The following is a 22860-nucleotide window of genomic DNA, read 5'->3' on the forward strand; positions in this document are numbered from 1 at the left end:
ATAAATAATTATTTAAAATTTAAATGTAAGTAATGGTTGCCTTTTTCTTGTGTGAATGCAGTAGTTCAAGTGTTTATGCTGTATGAATGCAGTAGTTCAAGCGAGTAAAATATAAACAAGAGGGCCATGATGGCCCCAAATCGCTCACCTGAGTAAAAGAGTTTAACCTTTGTAATCAATATAGCTTGATATTTGTTCTCAAAGAATATTGAAAAACATACTGGTCAAACATGTTGCCTGGATAATCACTGACAGGACTTGTCACAGTTGCCTGCACGCTGACAGGACTTGTCACAGTTTCCTGCACACTGACAGGACTTGGTGATTGACTGCACACTGACAGGACTTTCTTTAGTTGCCTGCACACTGACAGGACTTAATGATTGACTGCACACTGACAAAATTTGATTCTCATACCTGCAGACTGACAGGACTTTGTTCAGTTGTCTGCACACTGACAGCACTTGATACAGATACCTGCACACTGACAGGACTTTGTTCAATTGCCTGCACACTGACAGGACTTCGTTCAATTGCCTGCGCACTGACAGAATTATATATAACAACAAACAGTGCACCATCCAATAAAATCAATAAACTGCCTTAAGCTCTAAAAATCAATTATCAGTACACAATCTGCACCTTCAACTGATATTATCTCTTTGTCCATCTAGGACAACTTCACCTTCCTTCAAATTTTTAGAATCAATTCTTTGTTATATAAGGCTTATTCACTATCCACACAAAAGATAAGATTTTAGCTTAGAATAATCTACATGAAGTTTACAATAATCTACTTGAAGTTCAATGGAAAAGTCTGATTATTAAATTTATCATTAAGTAAAAAAGAAAAAGAAATACCTTAGAAGTGACTCTGTTGAAGACTTAATAAAATTTAAAATCTATTCCCTTGTTACTAAAAATAGAAAGTAGTGCAATCTCCAACAAAAAGGAGACCATATAGCAAGACTTGCTGCCCTTGCTTCAAGAGTAAACTTTACATAACTATCAGATTTTAACAAAATGTATTTATAATGAACTTGTAACCCACGGGGTGAGGCCAATTTTTCTCCAGGGGCATAATTTGAATAAACATGGTAGATAACCAATAGACAAATGTTACACTACAAATATTGAAGCACTAGGCCTCATAGTTTTTGCCAAAAACAGTTTTGTAGTTTTTCCTTTAAGTTGCCATGGCAACTAGAGTAGAGTTCTGCATGGAATTCATTTCTTTAAACAATTTTGAAAAAGCACCAACCAAGGATCATTCCTCTCAAGTTTCATTAAAATTGTCCAAGCGGTTTACGAGAAGATGATGATTATAACCAATTGTTGAGGCTTTTCCTTTAGGTTGCCATTGCAACCATAGCTCTGCATGGAATTCATTTCTTTAAACACTTCTGAAAAAGCACCAACCAAGGATCATTCCTATGAAGTTTCATTAAAATTGTCCAAGCGGTTAAGGAGAAGATGATGATTATAACCAATTGTTGAAGCCGAATAATGGACGACAGACGCCGGACATAAACCGATCACAATAGCTCACCTTGAGCACTTTGTGCTCAGGTGAGCTAAAAGCAATAGTTTGATTCATGGAATTATGGGTTCCCTACTGTGTTCATACGGCATAAACGCAGGAGAAAATGTGTTCAATCCTTAAATAATGCATGTACATGTAGGGTTAAAATTTGTGTCCAGATTGTAGCCTTTTTCTGCTTTGGAAATTTTTAATTAGCTTTGAAAAAAATGACCAAAATTTCCTCATTCTTGTCACTAGTTTCTGCAGGTCCCTTCATGTTTGATTAAGACGCAATGCATCATTATTTGCAAGTTTAGCAGATGAAGCTTTCCATGAACAGTTTATCTTTTTAATTGCTCACTACATGTGCAAACTTTGTTTTTATCCTTTCGCAAATTGCCATTTTTCACTTTTGTTTTTGCTACCCCACGTGTGGCAACAATATAAAAAGACTGTAAATCCACAAATAAATGAATGTGTTTCCACTGTGTACGAACTTAAGTGGCGATGTATAATGAATGTTATTATCAAAAGATAACTTCCAAGAAAACAAACAGACCCCGTTTATTCATTTCTACCAGAAGTGCTGGCCCATGACCACGCATGCACAGAAGAAATCTCGTAAAATACCATAAATTTTTTAAAAAAATTGGTTCACAGCTGAGACAAATTGCCACATGCCACACAGGTGGCAATATCAGATGGTATTTTTCTATAGAATTAGTAAATCATGAATATAAGATAAAATTAACATCTCAAAAACTGCAACTTGCGATGCCACAGCTTGTTAGATCAAAGGTTAAACAAAGGTTAACATGGTCACCTTAGTGACAGTTAATACAATAAAAAAACTATACAATTCCAAAACAATGTTTTTTTATTCAGATATAATCACAAACAATAATCTGTTTTCAATGTACATGCTGTTAGTGTAAGTAAGATAATGGAAGCAAACAGATTGTGGCCTGTTCACTCTCATGGAATTCAGAGATTTTATAATACTTTTACTTTACTTTAAAATCTGAACATCACAAAACTATACAAGAATGTGAAGTTATAACAAATAATAATAATGAAATATTTACAATGGCATAATATTAACAATTTATAATTGACCAGTGGGCAGTTGTCAATTAGACAATCAGATGACCAATAACAGGATTATATTTTATCAATAAATAAAAGCACATGGTTGCACTGCCAAATGGATTATCTTAAAAACTTTGCCAAATGATCTCGACAAATTGCATTATTTGCGTTGGCGACTGGTCAATTAAAGAGTATCTCTCGGATTTCCTTGACTAGGATACATGCCTCACCCTTGGACATGATACAAGTAAATGTTAATGGAAATTGTTGTGAATTATTGTTCCAAAAACTTTAATAGGTAAGATGAAAAAAGTGTTTTAGGGTAGGAAGCCTACTGTGTATATATAAACCTGATGAGATATCTATAATCTGTAAATGTGAAGTTTATAATTAAGTGGCATTTTTATCCTAGATGCAGTGCGGGCATCAATGTTAATTACATTTAGACCACAATTAAATAGCTCCCGCTTTCAAAACCTGATTACAATATGCCTAAAATAACAACAATTTTAAACCATTATAGTGGTTACATCGCAACGTGCATGCTCTTAAACTATTTATGCCGTTGTTTGATCTTCCGATTGCACAAAATTCCCATCCAAATCACTCCATGCTCATTTGAAATAATTTCACAAAAAACACTAATGTGACATGCAGTTGCATTTCTCGGTTTATGTTTCCTCAGCAGGATGGGCATTGCATGACACAGATATTAAAGGCCAGGATCTGTTCTTCAATTTTTATTAATTATAGTGTGAGTGACGAGTTTTGTGTGTGCAGGGGCATGATAAGTATCTTGGAAAGTAGAATTCACAATAATAATTATACTGCTGATTCTCAGAAATCCACTGCACTTGATATTTCACCATGTGATGCCTTCAGGTTTGTTGTAAGAATCCTATATATGCACTGCATATTCATGAGTCTGAGGGCGGCTTCATTATTTTTAATAATGAACATAATTAATCTGAGAAAGTACATATATGGCATGAAAATCTTAACATTGGGGTTCAACCAAGTCAAGCTTATCTTTAGAATTCCACAGATTGGGATTCTGATTTCAACATTTAGCAACCTAAGCGATACAAATTAAAAGAATAAATACACAGCAATTGTAATGAAAAACAACAGCGATAGTACAAGTAAAAGCTAAAGTATTAAAAGACTGATCAAAAGCAGTTAAAACGTAAGTTGGGAGGTAAAAAAAGGAATCAAAGCTAAACAGGTGTTTTTCATCCGGACACTGAAGTTTTGTGTAAACATCCTGTCATCTATAAAACCTAGTCTTGGCTGTAGCACACTACGCAATTATCAAATTAAACAAGGCTTTAGCACAGGTCTTCAAATTGGAATCTTGCGAGTTTCAAAGTGCATCACTCTTTCAAGAGGAACTTAGAAAAAATGAAAACTAAACAAACCTAAAACACTTACCATAGATGAATGACATACCACCTTTGAACATTTGATGAAACAGGAGGTCTCTTTGAAATGAATCTACAGCAATGAAAAAATTCAATGAGAAAACCATTCCTGAAGTTTTATGCAAGTCTATGTGTATGCCTCCATCATCATTTATAACTTTCTAACGTAAGCAGATGTAATCTCTATACTTTTAATGTAGTTTACTCCAGTGTAAACAAACAGGTTCATTTTCAAGAAATCTAATGTTTCAAAAATCTTGGGTTTCACAGTAAATGCCAAAACTACAGATGAGGTTTTATATTACTTCAAGGGCCTTTTTCATTAAAAATCTTAGTTGTAATTTCACAAAACCTATAGAAAGTTCCCAGATGGCAACAATTTCCCCAAGTGTGTATTCAACTTAAAATATAGCCTTAGTTCACTTCTTACCAATACATAGCAAAATAACTAAAATATGATTTCACTTTACAACTAAGTTTTTTAATGAAAAGGCCTCCGTCTACTAGTTCACTGAAAGTGTACAACAAATGGTGAACAGAGAATGGTTAACTCCCTTATGCAAAATTGGTCCCCCTTAATAGCACATATATGCAATATTCATGGAATTTAACTCATTAATGTATGCAATATTCATAAGATTTAACCCATTAATGTATGCAATATTCATGAGATTTAACCAAAAAATGTATGCAATATTCATGAGATTTAACCCATAAATGTATGCAATATTCATAAGAATTAACCCATTAATGTATGCAATATTCATGAGATTTAACTCATTAATGTATGCAATATTCATGAGATTTAACCCATAAATGTATGCAATATTCATGAGATTTAACCCATAAATGTATGCAATATTCATGAAATTTAATACATCAATGTGTGCAATATTCATGAGATGAAACTCATTAATGTATGCAATATTCATGAGATTTAACCCATTAATGTATAACACATTAATGTATGCAATATTCATGAGATTTAACACATTAATGTATGCAATATTAATATAGACTAGATCAAACAATAAAACATGTAACAATATCATCAGTTTTTACCATAACGGTACAATTGATGAAATCAAACAGTCATATTTTTATATTTTCCTTTCAACAACTTATATATAACCCAATTGATAAACAACAGAAAATAACAGTAAATCATGGAATACAATTATAATAATAAAATGCTGAAGAAATATATTAACACAATCAATTCAATAAAACTGTATAACTTTATTGTATACACAACCAATTAACCTTTTACATATTTAGAATAATTTAAAAGGTTTGGGATTGCTTTCAAATGTACACATTGCCTTGAACTTATAGATAGCAGCTCTAAGTCTAAGAATTGACCCCAAAAAATAATACACATATTGAATCCTTTTTTTCAGGAAAGCAAAGCCTGGAATTTGAAACAAAGACATCAGCAATTTTCTCAAATACTCTAGTTCATAGAATAGTATTACTAACTTCATATTATATATTTCATAAAAAGAATATTTTGTTTAAGTAAAGATCAACAGTGCACACACAATTGCTAAGCAACAGTATTGCCAAGCTCAGTGTCTTACAGCCTTATAGTAGATTGTACTTAAATACTGAAAATTAATATTTCATTTTTGCGGTGGTGTTATTTTTTTAACAACATTTGATGAATGAGAAATATCTTTTCAATTAAATTGACAAGCTTGGAATTGAAAACTGTATAACAGTCTCTTTCCCTAACCTTTAAACCAGTAAAAACATGCCTCCACAACCATTGCCTGACCGGGAATATGCAGGCTATGGGCCAGTCCTGACATACACAGTGTGCTTAACACAATCATATCTATCTCCAATAATGACAATACAGAAACCGGTAGGTAGGTCACTTCATGTCCCATCCCCCTATAACGAGCCCGGGCTTGGGCTTCCATAGCCACTGGAAAGATCGTCACTTAAACTGTTTGTCTGGCGCTTGATCTGTGACAGGGCATTGTAGTTGTAAGTCATGTTGGCAAACACCATTCTCTCCTCATAGTCATATTCACACAGAATTTTGTTATCACACAAGAAAAATCTGTCTCCAACACAGAACCTGTAATGACACAAAAACAAAGATGCTAAAATTGAAATGTAATTAAAACTGATGTGTATTTATGCAATTATCTTTGCAGTGATCTCTATTGAAGAGTGGTGAAGATTTCTTCAACCACACAAAAACATGAACAATAGCTGGATTTCAGGTATTAACTCTTTAAGAATTTTTTTGTATTTATCCAACTGTTTTACTCTTCTTTATATCTTCAATCTTCATCTTTAATGTTTTGAAAGTGGTCATGTCCACATGAAATGCACAAAGTGCTGTACAGGAAAGGGAAGTAACCACTGCATGGAGTTTGAGGTATATGTTTAAATATTAAGCAAAGTAATGACAGATGACAGTTTTAAAAATCACAATCTTCATAGTTTTCTTTTGTAAGCTATTTTGTACAACAAAAGACCAAACATATTCTTGTGGTTTTAGTCAAACAGACTAATCTAGATATTGGAAATTATTTAACGAGTAGCTTTGAAGGTACTGTACACAAAAAAATGAAGTTAAAAACACATGGACTGATGACACTGCCATGCAGCTTTAAAATGAGGTGTGGTTTTTCCCCAAACAAAATCGCTAAAAACCTACACAGACTTCAACTTAATCTAATAAATTGCACTATATCAATAAATTTAAAGTGTGCCCTTAGATACTGGTCATGATGCTGCAGTGAATATGCACACAATCCAATTAGCAGTAATTGTTCTCTTTGCAGATGAGTTCCCCAATTGTTGTCTAATTGCAGTTTATGACTTCTAATAAGCTTTGTAGGAAATTACTGAAAATGGCTGCAGTATCAAGTTCCACTATTTAACAACCTCATTATAAGAAAACGACAGCCTGTAAAATCATTTTGTTACAAGTACTGGTAAAACAAAAAAGATGGCATATGCATGAAATAGTTTAATGTTTCATTTATATCGTCAAAGACACTTAAGTAATTTGCTGTTTTAAGTTTACAATCATTTTGAAGCTACAAGCAAAAGGTCTATTAAAAGAAATTTTGTTTGAAAGATAAATTTCACCTTACACATAATTTATTAGGGTGACGATGTTTTCTTATGCAATGTTGAACTTACCATACCAATGTTTATATGATTTCACACTTTAAATATAACATTTTTTTTAAATTTAGACATGGACTGGTACCTGTGATTGCACATCTGACAAGCGAAGCACTCTAGGTGGTACACATTGTTTTTTGCTCTCATCACCATCTCAAATGCTGGAATCATCTTTGAACATGCTGAACAGTAGCCTGTTGTACCAAACAACCTGTATTGACACATAAAGGGGACATTTACTTTAAAATGAAAGAAAAAAGCAACAAACACAACTTTGATTTTGCCATTCTCAATTTTTCAATGTTTTTCAATATTTAACAAGGTATAATTGCTATTAATTCCAGTAAACAGAACATCCTAAACTATCCATTTGTCAATATCAACATGAATTCTATTTTACATATTGGAGATACACAATACGAGAATCTTTATTTAAAGTCATGTATGTGCTTACAAGATACATTAGCTCAATAAGCTATTTTCCGACATGAAACTATTTTTTTCTCGTTAACATGAACGTTCCCATTACTCCTATACCTGAGATAGTCCCTGCGACAGAGAAGAAGGTTTGCCTTGGCAAAAAGGGTGGAGCCAACTTCACCGAGACGACAATCACAGCACGAGCACTTGAGGCAGTCCTCGTGCCAGTACTGGTCCAGAGCCTTGAGGAGATGCCGGTCTCGGATGTCCTTCTTGCACCCTGAACACTCCTGCTGCTTCTGACCCACCCCGCCCCCCTGTCCTGGACCTCCCTCCTGCTGCTGGGGTAACTGCATCACTACTGAAATAAAGAAAAACCAGAGTTATATGACTTCCTTGGTTTTATTGTCATATATAGGTACTACTATAAAAATACTGCTGTAACGTCATTTTGATGCATCGAGATTTTGCAGCATTTGCAATCCTAGACCGTCATTGGTTAACTTTACAACATACGAGAAGGGAATAAAATATTGATGAGTAAATAAGTTATAACAATATGTCTCCAACATAATCATTTTGATATATTTAATATCTGTTTAATATGTCAATGAATTTTCCTTTATTTGACGTTACAAATATGGTATGTTTATTTTCAACCATGCGTAATCATCTCGCAAAACCAATGAGGATATAATCAAATGACTTCTCAAACTTAAACATTTATATGAAGGTATTTGCAAAAATTAATTAATTAATGAACTAGTGAATCTGATCAAATCGCTAATGATCAGAGACAAATATAGGTACAAAAAAAGTATATTTTATAAAGCTGTATTATTGTAGGTAGAGTTTGTGACTTACATTAACATACGCAGAGTGACATTTCTGATAGACAAGCAAATTATTATTTCTATTTATCATTTCTGAACAATGAAATGAAACAGGACTTGCATCTAAGAGAGATACTATCTTTTCTTTATACTTTTGTTTAATAATATTTCTTGCGGAAAATTGTGGTTCTTATGTTAGGAAAATATAAAAAAATGTTTCTGTGAAAACTTTATGTTTTATTTGTACATTTACCCTATGTAATCAATTCCACTAAATAACCAGTGAAATTGTGAACATTCTTAATAAAATGCTGCACTAAACAGAAATGTGACATTTCAATGGATGATCTACTTTACACTCATGTGTTGATTTTAGGCATCATTAAACAAATATTCTCAGCAAGCCAATGCAACGTTTTTGTAACAAATTAACAACAGATTGCAGGCATAATGCATATCCGTTCACAATGAACTGAAGGGAAAATGTAACACATGACATCCATTTTTTCTGAAGTATCCATTTTTCTGAGACATACATAGATGAAATATTTTCATACAAATATCGTGCATACATAACTCACGGCCTCTAAACGCCAGCTCCACCACTTAACGGTGGTGCAAAGAAAAAGAGCTGTTGACACTTCCGTGGTGGAGCTGTGCCCTATGTTTACATGAACACACACGAGTATGATTTAATATTTAGTTGATAATTTCATTTAATTTCGAAAATCGGAGATTGTGGTACCGTGTAAGAACACTTCTACTGCAGGCTGGTTACTATTTCGTTTCAATATTGTGCAAACTGTGGTGCCAGGAGCTTTTCTCCCGAATCGGACGTGTGCATATTTTGAGATCTGATCGCATAGCAAGTACACTTCGGTGCTTACACACCCCTTAAAAACATTCTCACGCATGCAAATAACACTGTTATGTATAGGTCCTATGCCGGAAAGTATGTAGGTATCAGTACCTTATTTAATGTCTATACAGTCATGTGTGCATTGTACACAGTGAACATCTGTACCAAGTTTTATCTCTTTCTTTTTTTTCAAGATATGGCCAATTTTAAAGTTGGCACAACAACACCATACATCAACACTGAGTATTGACATTACCTGACCTTTTTTCTTTAAAAAGAATGGAAAGGCTAAAATGCAGGCTGCCTGGTACCCTTGTTATATAAACACCCATTGAGCTTATTTAGCAGTTTTTAAATTACAGGCGATTATGAAACACCCATTGAGTTTATTTAGCAACCTTTAAATTGCAGGCTATTATCTTATATATTTAAAACTGGAATTCAAAAAATTGAGAATGTTGCCTGCCAAAGGGCAAGGGAAATACAAGGTGAATTTGGTGAAATGTTGACAATTCAAGAGCTGTCACACCTGAATGAGGAGTGTGACGAGGTAAATTTTTGGAATGAGTTTAACAACTAGTTGAAAATGTTGGGATTGTATAAGAAATACTCCTGGTAGAGAGCGAACAAATTCAGTCAAATGTTGACTACTCAAGGGCCTGAACTCTGGAGTTACGAGAGCAGTGGCAATATACATCGTAACCAAGTTTGGTGTGGACTAGATAACAAATGTGTTGCTTACAGAGCAGACATGAAAGTTTAACACCGCGAACAATGACGAAAAATGTGATCACTGTATGTCTGCTATGCTAAGAAGGCCACATAAAATATAATATAACTCTCAGAAACATTTTTATTAATTTCGATTTGTCACCTTTTACTTACTATATTCTATAATCCCTTAACTAAATTCTTATTTGAAAATGCTGGTAAGTATTTCTTTAAATTATCATTTAAAAAAGCAATTTAAATTTGTGAAAACTTATTCACATTGGAACATTTAAAATTGAAATACTATTTTCCATAATATGTGTAATCACATACCTATAAGTTTCTGAATATCACACTCTTTTCCTTCCCATATAGTTAGCCATTTTATTTTTTCTTCACATACAATGTTCTTTCCAATTATATCTAAACCTTTACATCCATTGAACAGATAAATATATCTTGGTATCTTTGGAAATTTCTCCGCACCTTCATTGAAATACTGTCCAACAAATTGTGGCACAGGCAACTAAAGACATCGTTATAATATCACAGGCAGCTGTGTTTTGAATTAACAAGTCAATTATAACGTCTTGCATCGAATTGCCAAAAAGAATAAGAAGTCAATTACTGGCGAAATTGAAGTTGGAAGGCTACATAATTGGCTCTACCATGAATAGAAAGTATACAAAATTACTAATAAGCAGAGGAATAGAGTTTTGTTTGAGGCTGGTTTGCTTTTACAGCACGCAACAATTAGGGTCTGGAGTCGCTGGATTTTCTAGCTTCAGAACAATTTACTTCCCAAAACTCCAGGGGAATCACTTGAGCAGTACAAATAATTTATTAATTTACTTTGCTTTTTGTCCCCCATTACACTGATGAGGACAGCACGATTTTCGCTGCGTCCCTTTGTGACGGGGAAAGTGGACATTTAATGACAAAACCTACACTCGGCTAAGGTTACACCAACCCACAAGAGAACATCTCAGTGGTCAAGAAAAAAATCTTAGAAGGTTATTCAATAAACAATGGTTTTTGTTTTCATTTATTTTTCTTCCAATCAGCAACGAAAGACTATGTGATGGATCGCACATTTTAACTGGCGTAGCTACACGGGCACTGCAGGCCTACAAATAAGATTTCGAAACTTAGTTTTTTTTGCCCATTCCATAAGAGGACAGGCTTACATATTTATTTTGGTGTATCTATGCCCCTGCTTTTTAATTAAACACTTATCAAATTACAGACCTCATAAATGCTTTTAAAGGAAGGATAAAGATCTCAAGAGAAAACTTCATAAAATGTAAGCTTTCAACAAAATTACTGGAAAATTCCAACGCCATGAAAACACATTGGTCACAGTGGCAATTCAGCAATTCATCAGGACAGCCATGATGCCAGTAATGACAAGATCGTACACTCTCTGTTTATAAGTAAGCCCTGAAATAAGCAATATTTTACTCACAGCCCTTCACACTCGAGATCACACTGATTGCATCACGCCATCACAATTTTCCCTTTTTACCAGTAAATTGTTTGAAAGCACAAAAATCACCAAAATTACAGTTAATGCATGAATTAACTTAATTCCGTACACATCAGAATGCTTTCCTCCAATGAAGAGCTTTCTTACCATTATCATTAGGGAACATCATCCAAGACATTTCATTGATGGGGCTTAAAAGATTAACTGTCATCAGCCTAAATAAATCTTTAACACAGAGGCCGGGGAAGTAATGGCTGGTTTTGTTGCTACTAAAATGATTCCTTGCAGTACTTCTGTATTAGGATTAAACTGATAATGGGTAGACTTCCATAGCAAATATTGCTTTTAGTTCTACATAAGATGCTGGGTTCCTGATGGCTATGTTGAAATCTTAAATGCTTTGTACTTCAAAGAAAAGTGAAAAGTCAAAAGCATCAAATTGGAGAGAAGAGTGACACATGGTGATTAATGAAAGCGGTTCCTTATATGTCACTTCCTAAGATTGGCAATGCACAAGTACCTGGGCAATCATTACAGAGACAAAACAGTAATTACCAGTGTGGCCATTGCGGTTTGTCAGCTAATTACCGACTCTCTGCCATAGAATGGAAATTAACACAACATTTTTTGTAGGCAACTTGCAATCTGCTTTCTCCTACAGTGTCATCAAACCATCTCTGCTTAAGAGTACCAGGCATTTAATGTACCAAATAACCACCATGGTTTGTACAGCATTGACAAACAGCAGCATACTAACACTGAAGAACTGTTTATTAAGAATAAAAGTACAGCATGAGAATGCAAACACCTTTAATAATTTTCATCTGGCCAAGGGACATAACTCAAAGTATGTTTTGCCAGAGTGAATGAATTTTCAACACAAAGGTCAAATGCATGCTTCATTGTTAATATATGTTCACAAAAGTCAAAGGCTTATAAGATTGCTAATATTTATATTAAGTTTCATGGCAATATCTGAATCCAATGTTATGTTCGAGTACCAATGTAAGTATCTTTAGCACCACCAGTAATGTACCAAACGACTCTGCAATGAGCAAACAAATCAAAGGCTACGACATAACTCAACTTCAACCACCCACCCTAAAAGCAGACAGGCTTAAAAGATGCTCAAGACTCAAGTATCATCAGAGATCAGGTAATGGTCATAATCGTTTTCAGGTTATTGAATAAGTTACCATTTTTCTCGGTTGACAAATGAGGCATCCTGATGGTGAGACCATTGAAATTCAAGGAGCCTGCCAAGTCTACATACGATCCATTAGGTCTATCTGTTACTTTCATTGCCTTATCAAATTACTGATGACCATAATATTCTGCTTATACCTAAATCATCCACACAATGTCATTTATAATTTGAAGTGCAGAATGTTGACCGTTCCCATGAGCTTCTACCAGTTCACATTCTACCAGCTGTCTATTCCCCGAGGTGGAGTGCTTGTCAGAATGCATAAGCGAATCTTCAACAAATTCATTATGCATCCTGGCAAGTATCTATCTCTCCAATTGTAGCGATTCCTTACGTGGAATAAAAGTATTCTATCCGTCATAATTGTCACTGGTGATTTGTCTCACAGCTAATTGGTCACTGGTGCTTTAACCATCCGTCTACTATGCTTCTCTTTTGAGGCTCTTCGAATGCTAATGTTGGTAGCTGGTTTTGGACATGGTAATTCTTTGCCTCCTACAGAGTTCCTTACTTTTTGACATTTTTGTTACTAAAGGCTTATCTCTATAGTTTCAGCTGATTCGCATTATGTTCTTATGAGATTCATTTGAAGCACTTTTTGCCCTATACTTAGAACAAGAAGTTTTCTCATTTTCAGGAAAAGATTAAACTAATCAAGGAATTACTAACTAATTATATGGCTGCAATTTGTGTATCTCTTGATAGTAATACAGCAATATTCATTACGAAAAGTCACTTGCATAAACATCAAGAAAAAATAGAAATATAATGAATGCCTAACAAGACCAACATTTTTTTCTCTTAACTCTATAACAAAATACCAGATTCATGGTTTAAAATGCAATATGGCATACATCATTAATTAACTGCTTACTTTTTCTGACATTTATATTGTTTAATTAAGACCCATTCTCTGTAACATATTCTAATTAGACACATCTCATTTTAATGCCTACAATGTGCCACTCTCGTATTGTTTCATTAGGAAAATGGAGACTACTAGGTTTATGGAATAGGTAGAATAATTACACCGAGTAATTAGATTTGTCACTGAATGTATTCAGGCTCTTTCATCACACTTGGGCCAACATTTCAGGACTTGGGGAAATTAAATCTAAATATAAAAGGTCTGTTTCAAATATATTGGTTTGACAGTATTTGAAAATTTATAGAAATGTTTTTAACTCAGCATCAGTGTGCGCCCCATTCCCATGAACCCCCAAAGTAGATTGTAAACATTTCAAAGGGGTTTGGAAGAGAAAAAGATGGTTAATTTTAGTGTTAAATGCTTAATTTAAGTGTTAAATGGTTCATTTTGGTGTTTAATGGATACTTATTTATTGTACTGTTGTACTGTTTATTCACAAAACTTGACTATCCCAAACTGACGCTGAAAATTCACCCTTTTGTCAAAAAGGCTTATCAGCATATCAAATTGTATGGTAGACAAGCAATGGACTAAATACAGTACTTTTCTCTAAATTCCCAATGTCCTTTTTTGATATTTATTAAGCCATGACCATTTCCCAAACATTATATATTCATGATACTACGATGACATAAATCACTTACTATATTGTCTTTTTTTCTTTCTTTTTTAAATAATTAGTTTCTTTTTGAATTTGTAGCATCAGATAAAATTGCCCACAAATGTGGATTTTTTTTAAAGCTCTAAATGCCAAATTTAAATTATTTAAAATATTCTCTAAATGGCAGTCCAGTGTACTCAAGCCAGCCATACTGGAAGATGGTGAGTGAATGTCCAAGGGTTGAAGCTGACTGACATGTACAGACTCGTCTCTGATATGACAACATCAGCAATAACATGCCAGCAAGCCCAGGGAACCCCTGTAATAAAGCTGACAGGGTGGCATGAAACTGCCAGATACAAAACACAAAAACAAGACTTACCATTCCTACTGTCACAAAAATGCTTCTGTATCTGTGGTTATGTTGGAGTCATTATTACTGTTATTATTGACAAATAAGGACTATTGTATGCAAGATATTTTTTACGTTTCTGTATATGATTTTGGCAAAAAACTAGTACAAAAATACATTTTTTAAATGGATGAATGCGAAAAAGCTCTACAAATGTAATATCCTTCCCTCACCTGTATTCGCAGGCAGTTTTCTTTGGTAGGTCTTTAAAAACGTATTTTTACAGGTCCTTCTAAACACAACACTTGATGTAATGTCCAAACATTAGATAAATCCAGACACTCTTGTCAGACAAAACTCAAGTCTGGTAAAACACATGGGCCTAGCATGATCTTTTATAATAGTTTGACAATTTAAAATCCTTGGCTTGGATCATGATTGAATTACCATTAATATTCTAATTTTCAAACAAGAGTAAAATAGCACTTTTTTCCCAATGTTCCAAAAGCAACAGAAGACAAAATTCAATTTACATGCAAGCCTGCTGTTTATGAGATCCAAGCTACCAGGCCAGTATCATATCATGTTTTGAGAATTTCCGTGTTCCAACATTGCAAAGTAAACAAGGCACAATTATTCTAATAGAATTTCCATCTAGATGTAGAGATGCCGATTCCATCTGGTTTTTGCATAAAGCACATAACAGACAATTGTCAAAATGTAAACCATACTGCAACACTCTGCAAGTGATATATATTTGAGAAGACAATATCAATGAACCAACAATGTGCCACTGTTCAAATAGTATATTATGTTATAACTTTGATACATTCTTTTTTTTCTATTTTGTATACAATGAACAAATACTCAGCAAACTTCAGACATGTTCCAAGTTTTAAGGAGATCAAGCATTATGATATAACTGGAAGAGAGAGAGGTGGGCAAGCTACCTTGAACTGTTATACATAGGTACACCATTGGGACAAACTTGGTAGAGGATCACTCACAAAGCCTCTGAAGATGACATCATTAATAACTGTCTGAGAACAAAACCATTGAATGACCAAATTCAATGACATCAGATTTCAAGAAAAAATGTTCACACATTTGATTTTTTTTCGTCTGACTTAGTCAGTGCATGACAATTATTGAATATCTTATAAAGATGAGGACAGTTAAAGTCATCATAGACACTAAGGTGGTGATGAAAACCACATTCATTAGTTATCATACATCACAAAAAATGTGCCTTGTTAAAATTCGTAATAAAATAAATACTGCTGTGTGAAGTATTGTTGGAGGGTCGAAATAAGCCTTGTTAGCAAAACCTTTCTGATAACTACCTACCTACATATGATAAAAAATAAATATACATCCTATTTTCATTCCTGAATATATTATTTTTATGACAGTATTTTAAGAAAATGGGCTCATTACAAGAGGAGCAATACAGCTAGGGAATTTCTCTCCCCAATTAAGGTGTAAATCTGTAACAATAATGAGATTTTTCTTGAACAAACCTGATATAAAAACATTACACTTATCAAGAAAACAGTAATATGTCTGCAGACACAGAATGAAATAGGAATTTAGGCATAACACATATACCAAATGCAACATTACACTGTACAATCTCATTTTAAGCACCAATTTATCAAATTGAAAATTTAATTGAATCTTGTAAGTTTTTTTCTAAGCAATTTAGAAATGCCTACCTTGATAGCAAAGGTGCAAAGTTTAAGCTTATTGCAAACTAAGAACACTTCACTATAAATACATGCATCTTTTCCTCATTCTATTTTTTTCCTGAAGAAACGGTACCAGTACACTACAAACAGTGACACAACAAAGACATTATTTTATGCACATGGAAACTGAGAGTCTCCCTGAAGTGCACTAACATTAGGAAAGTATAGTCCACCTCTTTAAAGTGACAATATGAATGCATCCACTCAAGCTGGTGTTTACAGTAAGTAAATGGATACAAATCTATGTGTTTATAATGTAATGGCTAAAATTCATTAATGCCACTTAGGTGTCTCTCTGCATCTGATGTCTATACAGTAACAGGAAAATGAGCAAACACATTAAAACACATTAATTATTGAGCTTGCTTAAAGTGCTCTGCAAGTCTCTATACAGTGTTACCAGCTGGATATGTCATAAAAGCAAATAACTGAAGTATTAATGGACAAAGACCAAAAGTTTGTCATGTCCATATAAATAAGTTCAATTTGAATAAGGTTAAGTCATTCATATTCAGCAAAAATCCATATGTCATGCTCTATAAACATTCAAGGTCTACATCTGCATCACAACATAAACTTGCTAATGTGCCTTATAACAGACTTGCAGCTATAAATATTCAAGGCATTTTTCTACATCTGCATCACAACATTATAAGACTTGCTAGTGTGCCTTATAACATACTTGCAGCTATAAGCATTCAGGGCATCTGGCTACATCTGCATCACAACATAGACTTGCTAGTGTGCCTAATAACATACATGCAGCTATAAGCATTCAAGGCATCTGGCTACATCTGCATCACAGCACAGACTTGCTAGTGTGCCTTATAACACACTTGCAGCTATAGATACTCAAGGGACTTGGCTACATCTGCATCACAATTTGAACATGCAATTGATCTATTAACATTCAAGGCCTTACTGCAAATGAACTAAGCAAACATATGGGCCTATTTACAACAATGCACATTAAGCAGCACTGGCCACACCTGCATTACACCATAGACTTACAGTCATGAACATTCAGCAACACTGACCACACTTTCATTACACCATAAACCTGAAGCCATGAACATTCGGCAGCACTGGCCACACTTTCATTACACCATAGACCTACAGCCATGAACATTCCGCAGCACCGGCCACAGTTTCATTACACAATAGACCTACAGCTATGAACATTCAGCAGCACTGACCACACTTTCATTACACCACAGACCTACAGCCATAAACATTCGGAAACACTGGCCACACCTGCATTACACCATAGACCTACAGCCATGAACATTCAGCAGCACTGGCCACACTTTCATTACACCATAGACCTACAGCCATGAACATTCGGCAGCACTGGCCACCCTTTCATTACACCATAGACCTACAGCCATGAACATTCGGCAACATTCGTCAGCACTGGCCACCCTTGCATTACACCTTAGACCTTCAACCATGAACATTCGGCAGCACTGGCCACCCTTGCATTACACCTTAGACCTTCAACCATGAACATTCAGCAGCACTGGCCACCCTTGCATTACACCTTAGACCTTCAACCATGAACATTCGGCAACACTGGCCACACTTTCATTATACCATAGACCTTACAGCCATGAACATTCGGCAACACTGGCTACATTTTCATTACACCATAGACCTTCAACCATGAACACACGGCAGTACTGGCCACACTTTCATTACACCATAGACCTACAGCCATAACAATTGGCAGCACTGACCACACTTTCATTACACCATAGACCTACAGCCATGAACATTCGGCAGCACTGGCCACACCTGCATAACACCATAGATCTACAGCCATGAACATTCAGTAGCATCAACATATTCACATACTTTGAATAAGAGAAAGGCATTTTCTGATTTAGTATTACTTTACTGATTTTTCCAGAGGAAGTGAACATGTCAATTCAGTCAATTTTAATCATTCTAACAATCATTGACTCCAAGAAAAAGCAAGTTGACTTTCAGGAAATTTCCTATTTCCTGCTTGTGGAAGCTGGTGGCAAGAACAAGCAGACCTCAGATTGTTGAGCTAATGAGAAATGTCAACATAACCAAAACTGATCTGTTTGCAGTTTTAAGCACCTAAAAAGTAACATTGAAGAAAGATTTACAAAGTCACACAGACGTCTGTGCAGTGCCTGCTACTGATATGTACACTGATATACAGAGGTCTGTGCAGTGCCTGCTACTGATATACACTGATATACAGAGGTCTGTGCAGTGCCTGCTACTGATATGTACATGGATATACAGAGGTCTGTGTAGTGCCTGCACTTGATATGTACACTGATATACAGACGTCTGTGTAGTGCCTGCTACTGATATGTACACTGATATACAGAGGTCTGTGTAGTGCCTGCTACTGATATGTACACTGATATACAGAGGTCTGTGTAGTGCCTGCTACTGATATGTACACTGATATACAGAGGTCTGTGCAGTGCCTGCTACTGATATACACTGATATACAGAGGTCTGTGTAGTGCCTGCTACTGATATGTACACTGATATACAGAGGTCTGTGTAGTGCCTGCTACTGATATGTACACTGATATACAGAGGTCTGTGTAGTGCCTGCTACTGATATGTACACTGATATACAGAGGTCTGTGCAGTGCCTGCTACTGATATACACTGATATACAGAGGTCTGTGTAGTACCTGCTACTGATATGTACATGGATATACAGAGGTCTGTGTAGTGCCTGCACCTGATACGTACACTGATATACAAAGGTCTGTGTAGTGCCTGCTACTGATATGTACACTGATATACAGAGGTCTGTGTAGTACCTGCTACTGATATACACTGATATAGTTCTTAAACTGTGAAATAGAAAATATTCCACAAGATATACTTTTCCTTCAAATTAAATGTGATTTAAGATTTTTCGACATTTTGAATTCATTTTAACAGATATGAGCCCATTAATTAACATCCAAATTGCCATAATACATTTAATTATGGTCATTTCCACCAGCAGACAAGAAGATTATTGATGCATTCTGGCTAATAGAATATGGACTTTACAAGAACAAGAGCTGAAAAACATGTTCCTTAAAATGTTTTGTAGACCTTTCCACTTTTAGAGAGAGCTAATCGTTATGGATCTCTGCTATGTTTCTGAAAATATACCATTTACTTCGGCTGCAACTTCAGAGTCCTTTAGAAGAGATGCTTTTCATTGTTGACACCAACCCCAATTACTGGATAACATGGCTTTACACTATGATGTTTCACAAAGCTTTTAATGGTAATTTTAAGTAATAGACGCAGAACCAGGGTCTAGCAATGGACAGCTCGCATTCCCGAAATTGTAGATTGGACAGCATTATGACAAGATTTTTCGGAATGCTTTTAATGGTAATTTTGAGTATTGAGTATTTCACATGATGGGTTTAGACTGATGTTCTCTTCCCAAGTTGGGAAGGCTTTTAATGCTAATGTTAAGTAATCAAGAAAAGATGGCGAGCCTGCCCTCTCGTTTAGGATCGCTCACATTTCGCAATAGACTGGTACTCCTTCAAATGGCATCTATGTTATAGTACTTCTGTACTACGATGGAAAAAACGCAGAGTTTTAAAGATATCAATGAAACAAAGGGTAATTGCTCTGTTGTTTTGGATGTAATGGTGATTTAAAATCTATGGAACAAGACTTTGACTTTATTCCAGCAAACAATTAGTCAACCATCGTAGAACAATTGTCACATCAAAGAGCGTTCAATGGATGATTACATTTCATGGCTGTGAAGGTGGCCAGTATAATTTGTCAATTGGACATGATAATGACGATGTTTAAAATGGTAGCAGCATAAAGCTTTTAGCGAGGCCATCGTTTATACAGAGCTATTACCTTAATGGGATATTATTAAAGAAACAGTGCATTTATCACATTTAACTTTCGTTTAGGAGACTGAGGCTTTTTAAGAGACATATATCAATTTGGTGACTGTATAAGAAATTGCATACTTAAGATAACTGATGTTTCACCCACATCAAGGCTTTTAAAATGACTTGGAAACCGAGATTTTCCAGAGAGCTTAATCAAGAAGCAAATGAAAGTTTACCACGAAGATACATTTTAGTATTACGTCATAAAGAAGAGTGCAAAAGTGATAGATTTTAATATGCTAACGTCACATTTAGACAAACAATTCTTAAATCAGTAAAACTTTGCTGTTATTGCTATTAATGGCGTAATACTGTGTTTCTCAAAATGGTTTTATATCTTAATCACATTTGTCTTACCATTATCACTGTTGGTAACATTTGTTTTTACTCATATAAGAGCGTGACGCCAAAGGAGTGCATTATTTTAAAGGGATCATTCTACCATCTACGTAATAGCTATCAGCTGTTATGCATTGTACAGTTTTGTAGAAAAAAAATAATTATACATATTATTTTATTAACAAATTGTCCTTTTCGATGGGCAACTTGATGTAATCTACATATTGTCTATTTGTTTAAAAACTATCTTACATTTGATTGATTTTCATTACTCAAGAGCTCAGTGCATTCAACAATATATGATCAAAAATTCAAATAAAATTTAACTCTAACACTGTGGGAGAATGGACCTTTAAAATGAGGCAACAAATAATCAAACTCTAAACATAATACCATAATGAACAGATGAAAGAGAAATAATTAAAGGGCAAAGCAAACATATTAGAACAAACGAATAAAATCTTGAGCAGTATCAGAGAGCACAACATTCATTAGAGGATACTATAAAAATATCCATACCAATAACAATTCTAATGTAAGGAAAACAACATTCTCATTACGTTTTATGTGTGTATCCAATTTGCCTCCACAAATAATCCGCTAACGCCAGAATGTAACCAAAACATCAAGCAATTTCCTTGGTTGATATTAGATATAAAATGGCCAGTCTCCGAATGCTTGTTAACAAGACTCGCCACAGTCTAATTTCTTATATACACAATCAGCTCCATGCTCATTAAAATCTGCCTGGTTTTGTCAGCTTTGATAATCACCTCTATCCCTGGTTATTTGTTCATTAAACAGACAATTACTGGCGCTACAGAGGGCTGGCCATGTCCAGAACTGGCCATTGGCACTCGCATACAGCTGAAACTGACAGGAAATCTCGCCAGGACAGAGTACCTCATTTGGGTCTATTTAAGGCAATGAGTTAATTTATAATTTGGGCTCATTTGTAGCTTTAGGTTAATTGATAATTTGGGTTCATTGATGACCACTGATTGAGTTGATCAGCTATTTTGATGTCTCATTTCATTGTAAATGGCTTCATTACTAGAATACAACTATGTTAGATACTAAATACCAAGAACTCTATGAGACAGTTCTTTATCTATGTCAAATTAACAACTATTCACATTGCGAGGCAGTATACTTTATACTTCTAAAGAGAGAAAAATCTGGATTTTTTTCTCGAAATGTCTATTATTAACTATTGAATCCAATTAAAACAAAAATGGGAAAATGTGGTTCCACAGCTCGGCATCGAGGAACATTATTAAAGAGCAATTACTGCGATAATAAGCCAAATTATCTGTACCTGTGCTTGAATTCCCCTTCCAAACACTTGTAAATAATCATCCAATCCTGAAAACTAATTACCACTTAATTGCTTCCCTAACCGTTCCTTAAAATTCATTATACTCTGCTTATTACTTCTCTGCGTTTTTGCTCAAATTTTTATTAGCCAATTATAACTGCATAATATGCTTTCCTTCAAGAATATGGGGACGAGGATTCAGTATTTAAACATTCATTGCACTATTTACTAAACACCAGCCCACAAATTGACATGATTTATATTTACAAACATTTTCATTTAGGAAACTTGAACCAGCGAGAGATAACTGCCTAAGCAATAAAACTCCAACAGAGTATGGTTGGCAATGTCAATTTACTTTTTAATATACATGTCAAAAGCCTGAACAGATTTCATAAAGAAGCTGATTAGGTGAGATGGGGAATTCATGTTTATTTTTTTGTAATGAGATTTTTATGTTAACTGTGAGAGAGTGGAAATAACACAGAACAGGTTAAAGGGATGCTGCTCCGAGTGTCAGATTAATGCATTATACTGATTCCACTATCAAAATGAGAAAACTGCATTAAAATATCAATAATTTAAGACATTCTGCATTAAAATATTGATATAACTGCATATACATGTTCTACAAAAGCGCATCATTATCTGAGGTCAATGAATTTCTAAAATGTTTTGCTTGATGGGGACAGGACCATTAAGAAATGAATTTAAATAAAATGTCCTTTCTAAACCAATCAAACACACACGCAATCCTCATAAAAACATAGATGAAGCTTGCTAAATCCTGATCAACACAGGCTTAAGATACAGATAAATCAAATACAGATAAATGTATTTTCTTCATCTTCAATCACCTAGTATTCAAATTAGGCAAATACAGTAGATTCTGATGATTACTTGGATACAAGTGGGTCTGCAGCTGAATTCTTTTCTTGAAAATGCGCTAAAACGATATA

The 22860-nt window shown here is 34.6% G+C and overlaps 1 protein-coding gene across 3 annotated transcripts in view; it reads right to left on the minus strand.

Annotated features, from left to right (window-relative positions):
• Positions 1-2381: 2381 nt before the first annotated feature.
• Positions 2382-22860, minus strand: part of LOC128230556 (rhombotin-1-like) — a 56708-nt gene continuing 36229 nt past the window's right edge. For all 3 annotated transcript variants that reach the window (XM_052942945.1, XM_052942946.1, XM_052942947.1), the window contains exons 4-6: positions 7720-7963; positions 7268-7393; positions 2382-6118 (exon numbers count right to left, since the gene is read on the minus strand). In XM_052942945.1, coding sequence (XP_052798905.1) covers positions 5929-6118; positions 7268-7393; positions 7720-7963 — 560 coding nt within the window. In that variant the 3' untranslated portion in view covers positions 2382-5928. The remainder of the gene's footprint in view (positions 6119-7267; positions 7394-7719; positions 7964-22860) is intronic.

The sequence above is a fragment of the Mya arenaria genome, chromosome 4 (assembly GCF_026914265.1).
Source record: "Mya arenaria isolate MELC-2E11 chromosome 4, ASM2691426v1".
Lineage (NCBI taxonomy): Eukaryota > Metazoa > Mollusca > Bivalvia > Myida > Myidae > Mya > Mya arenaria.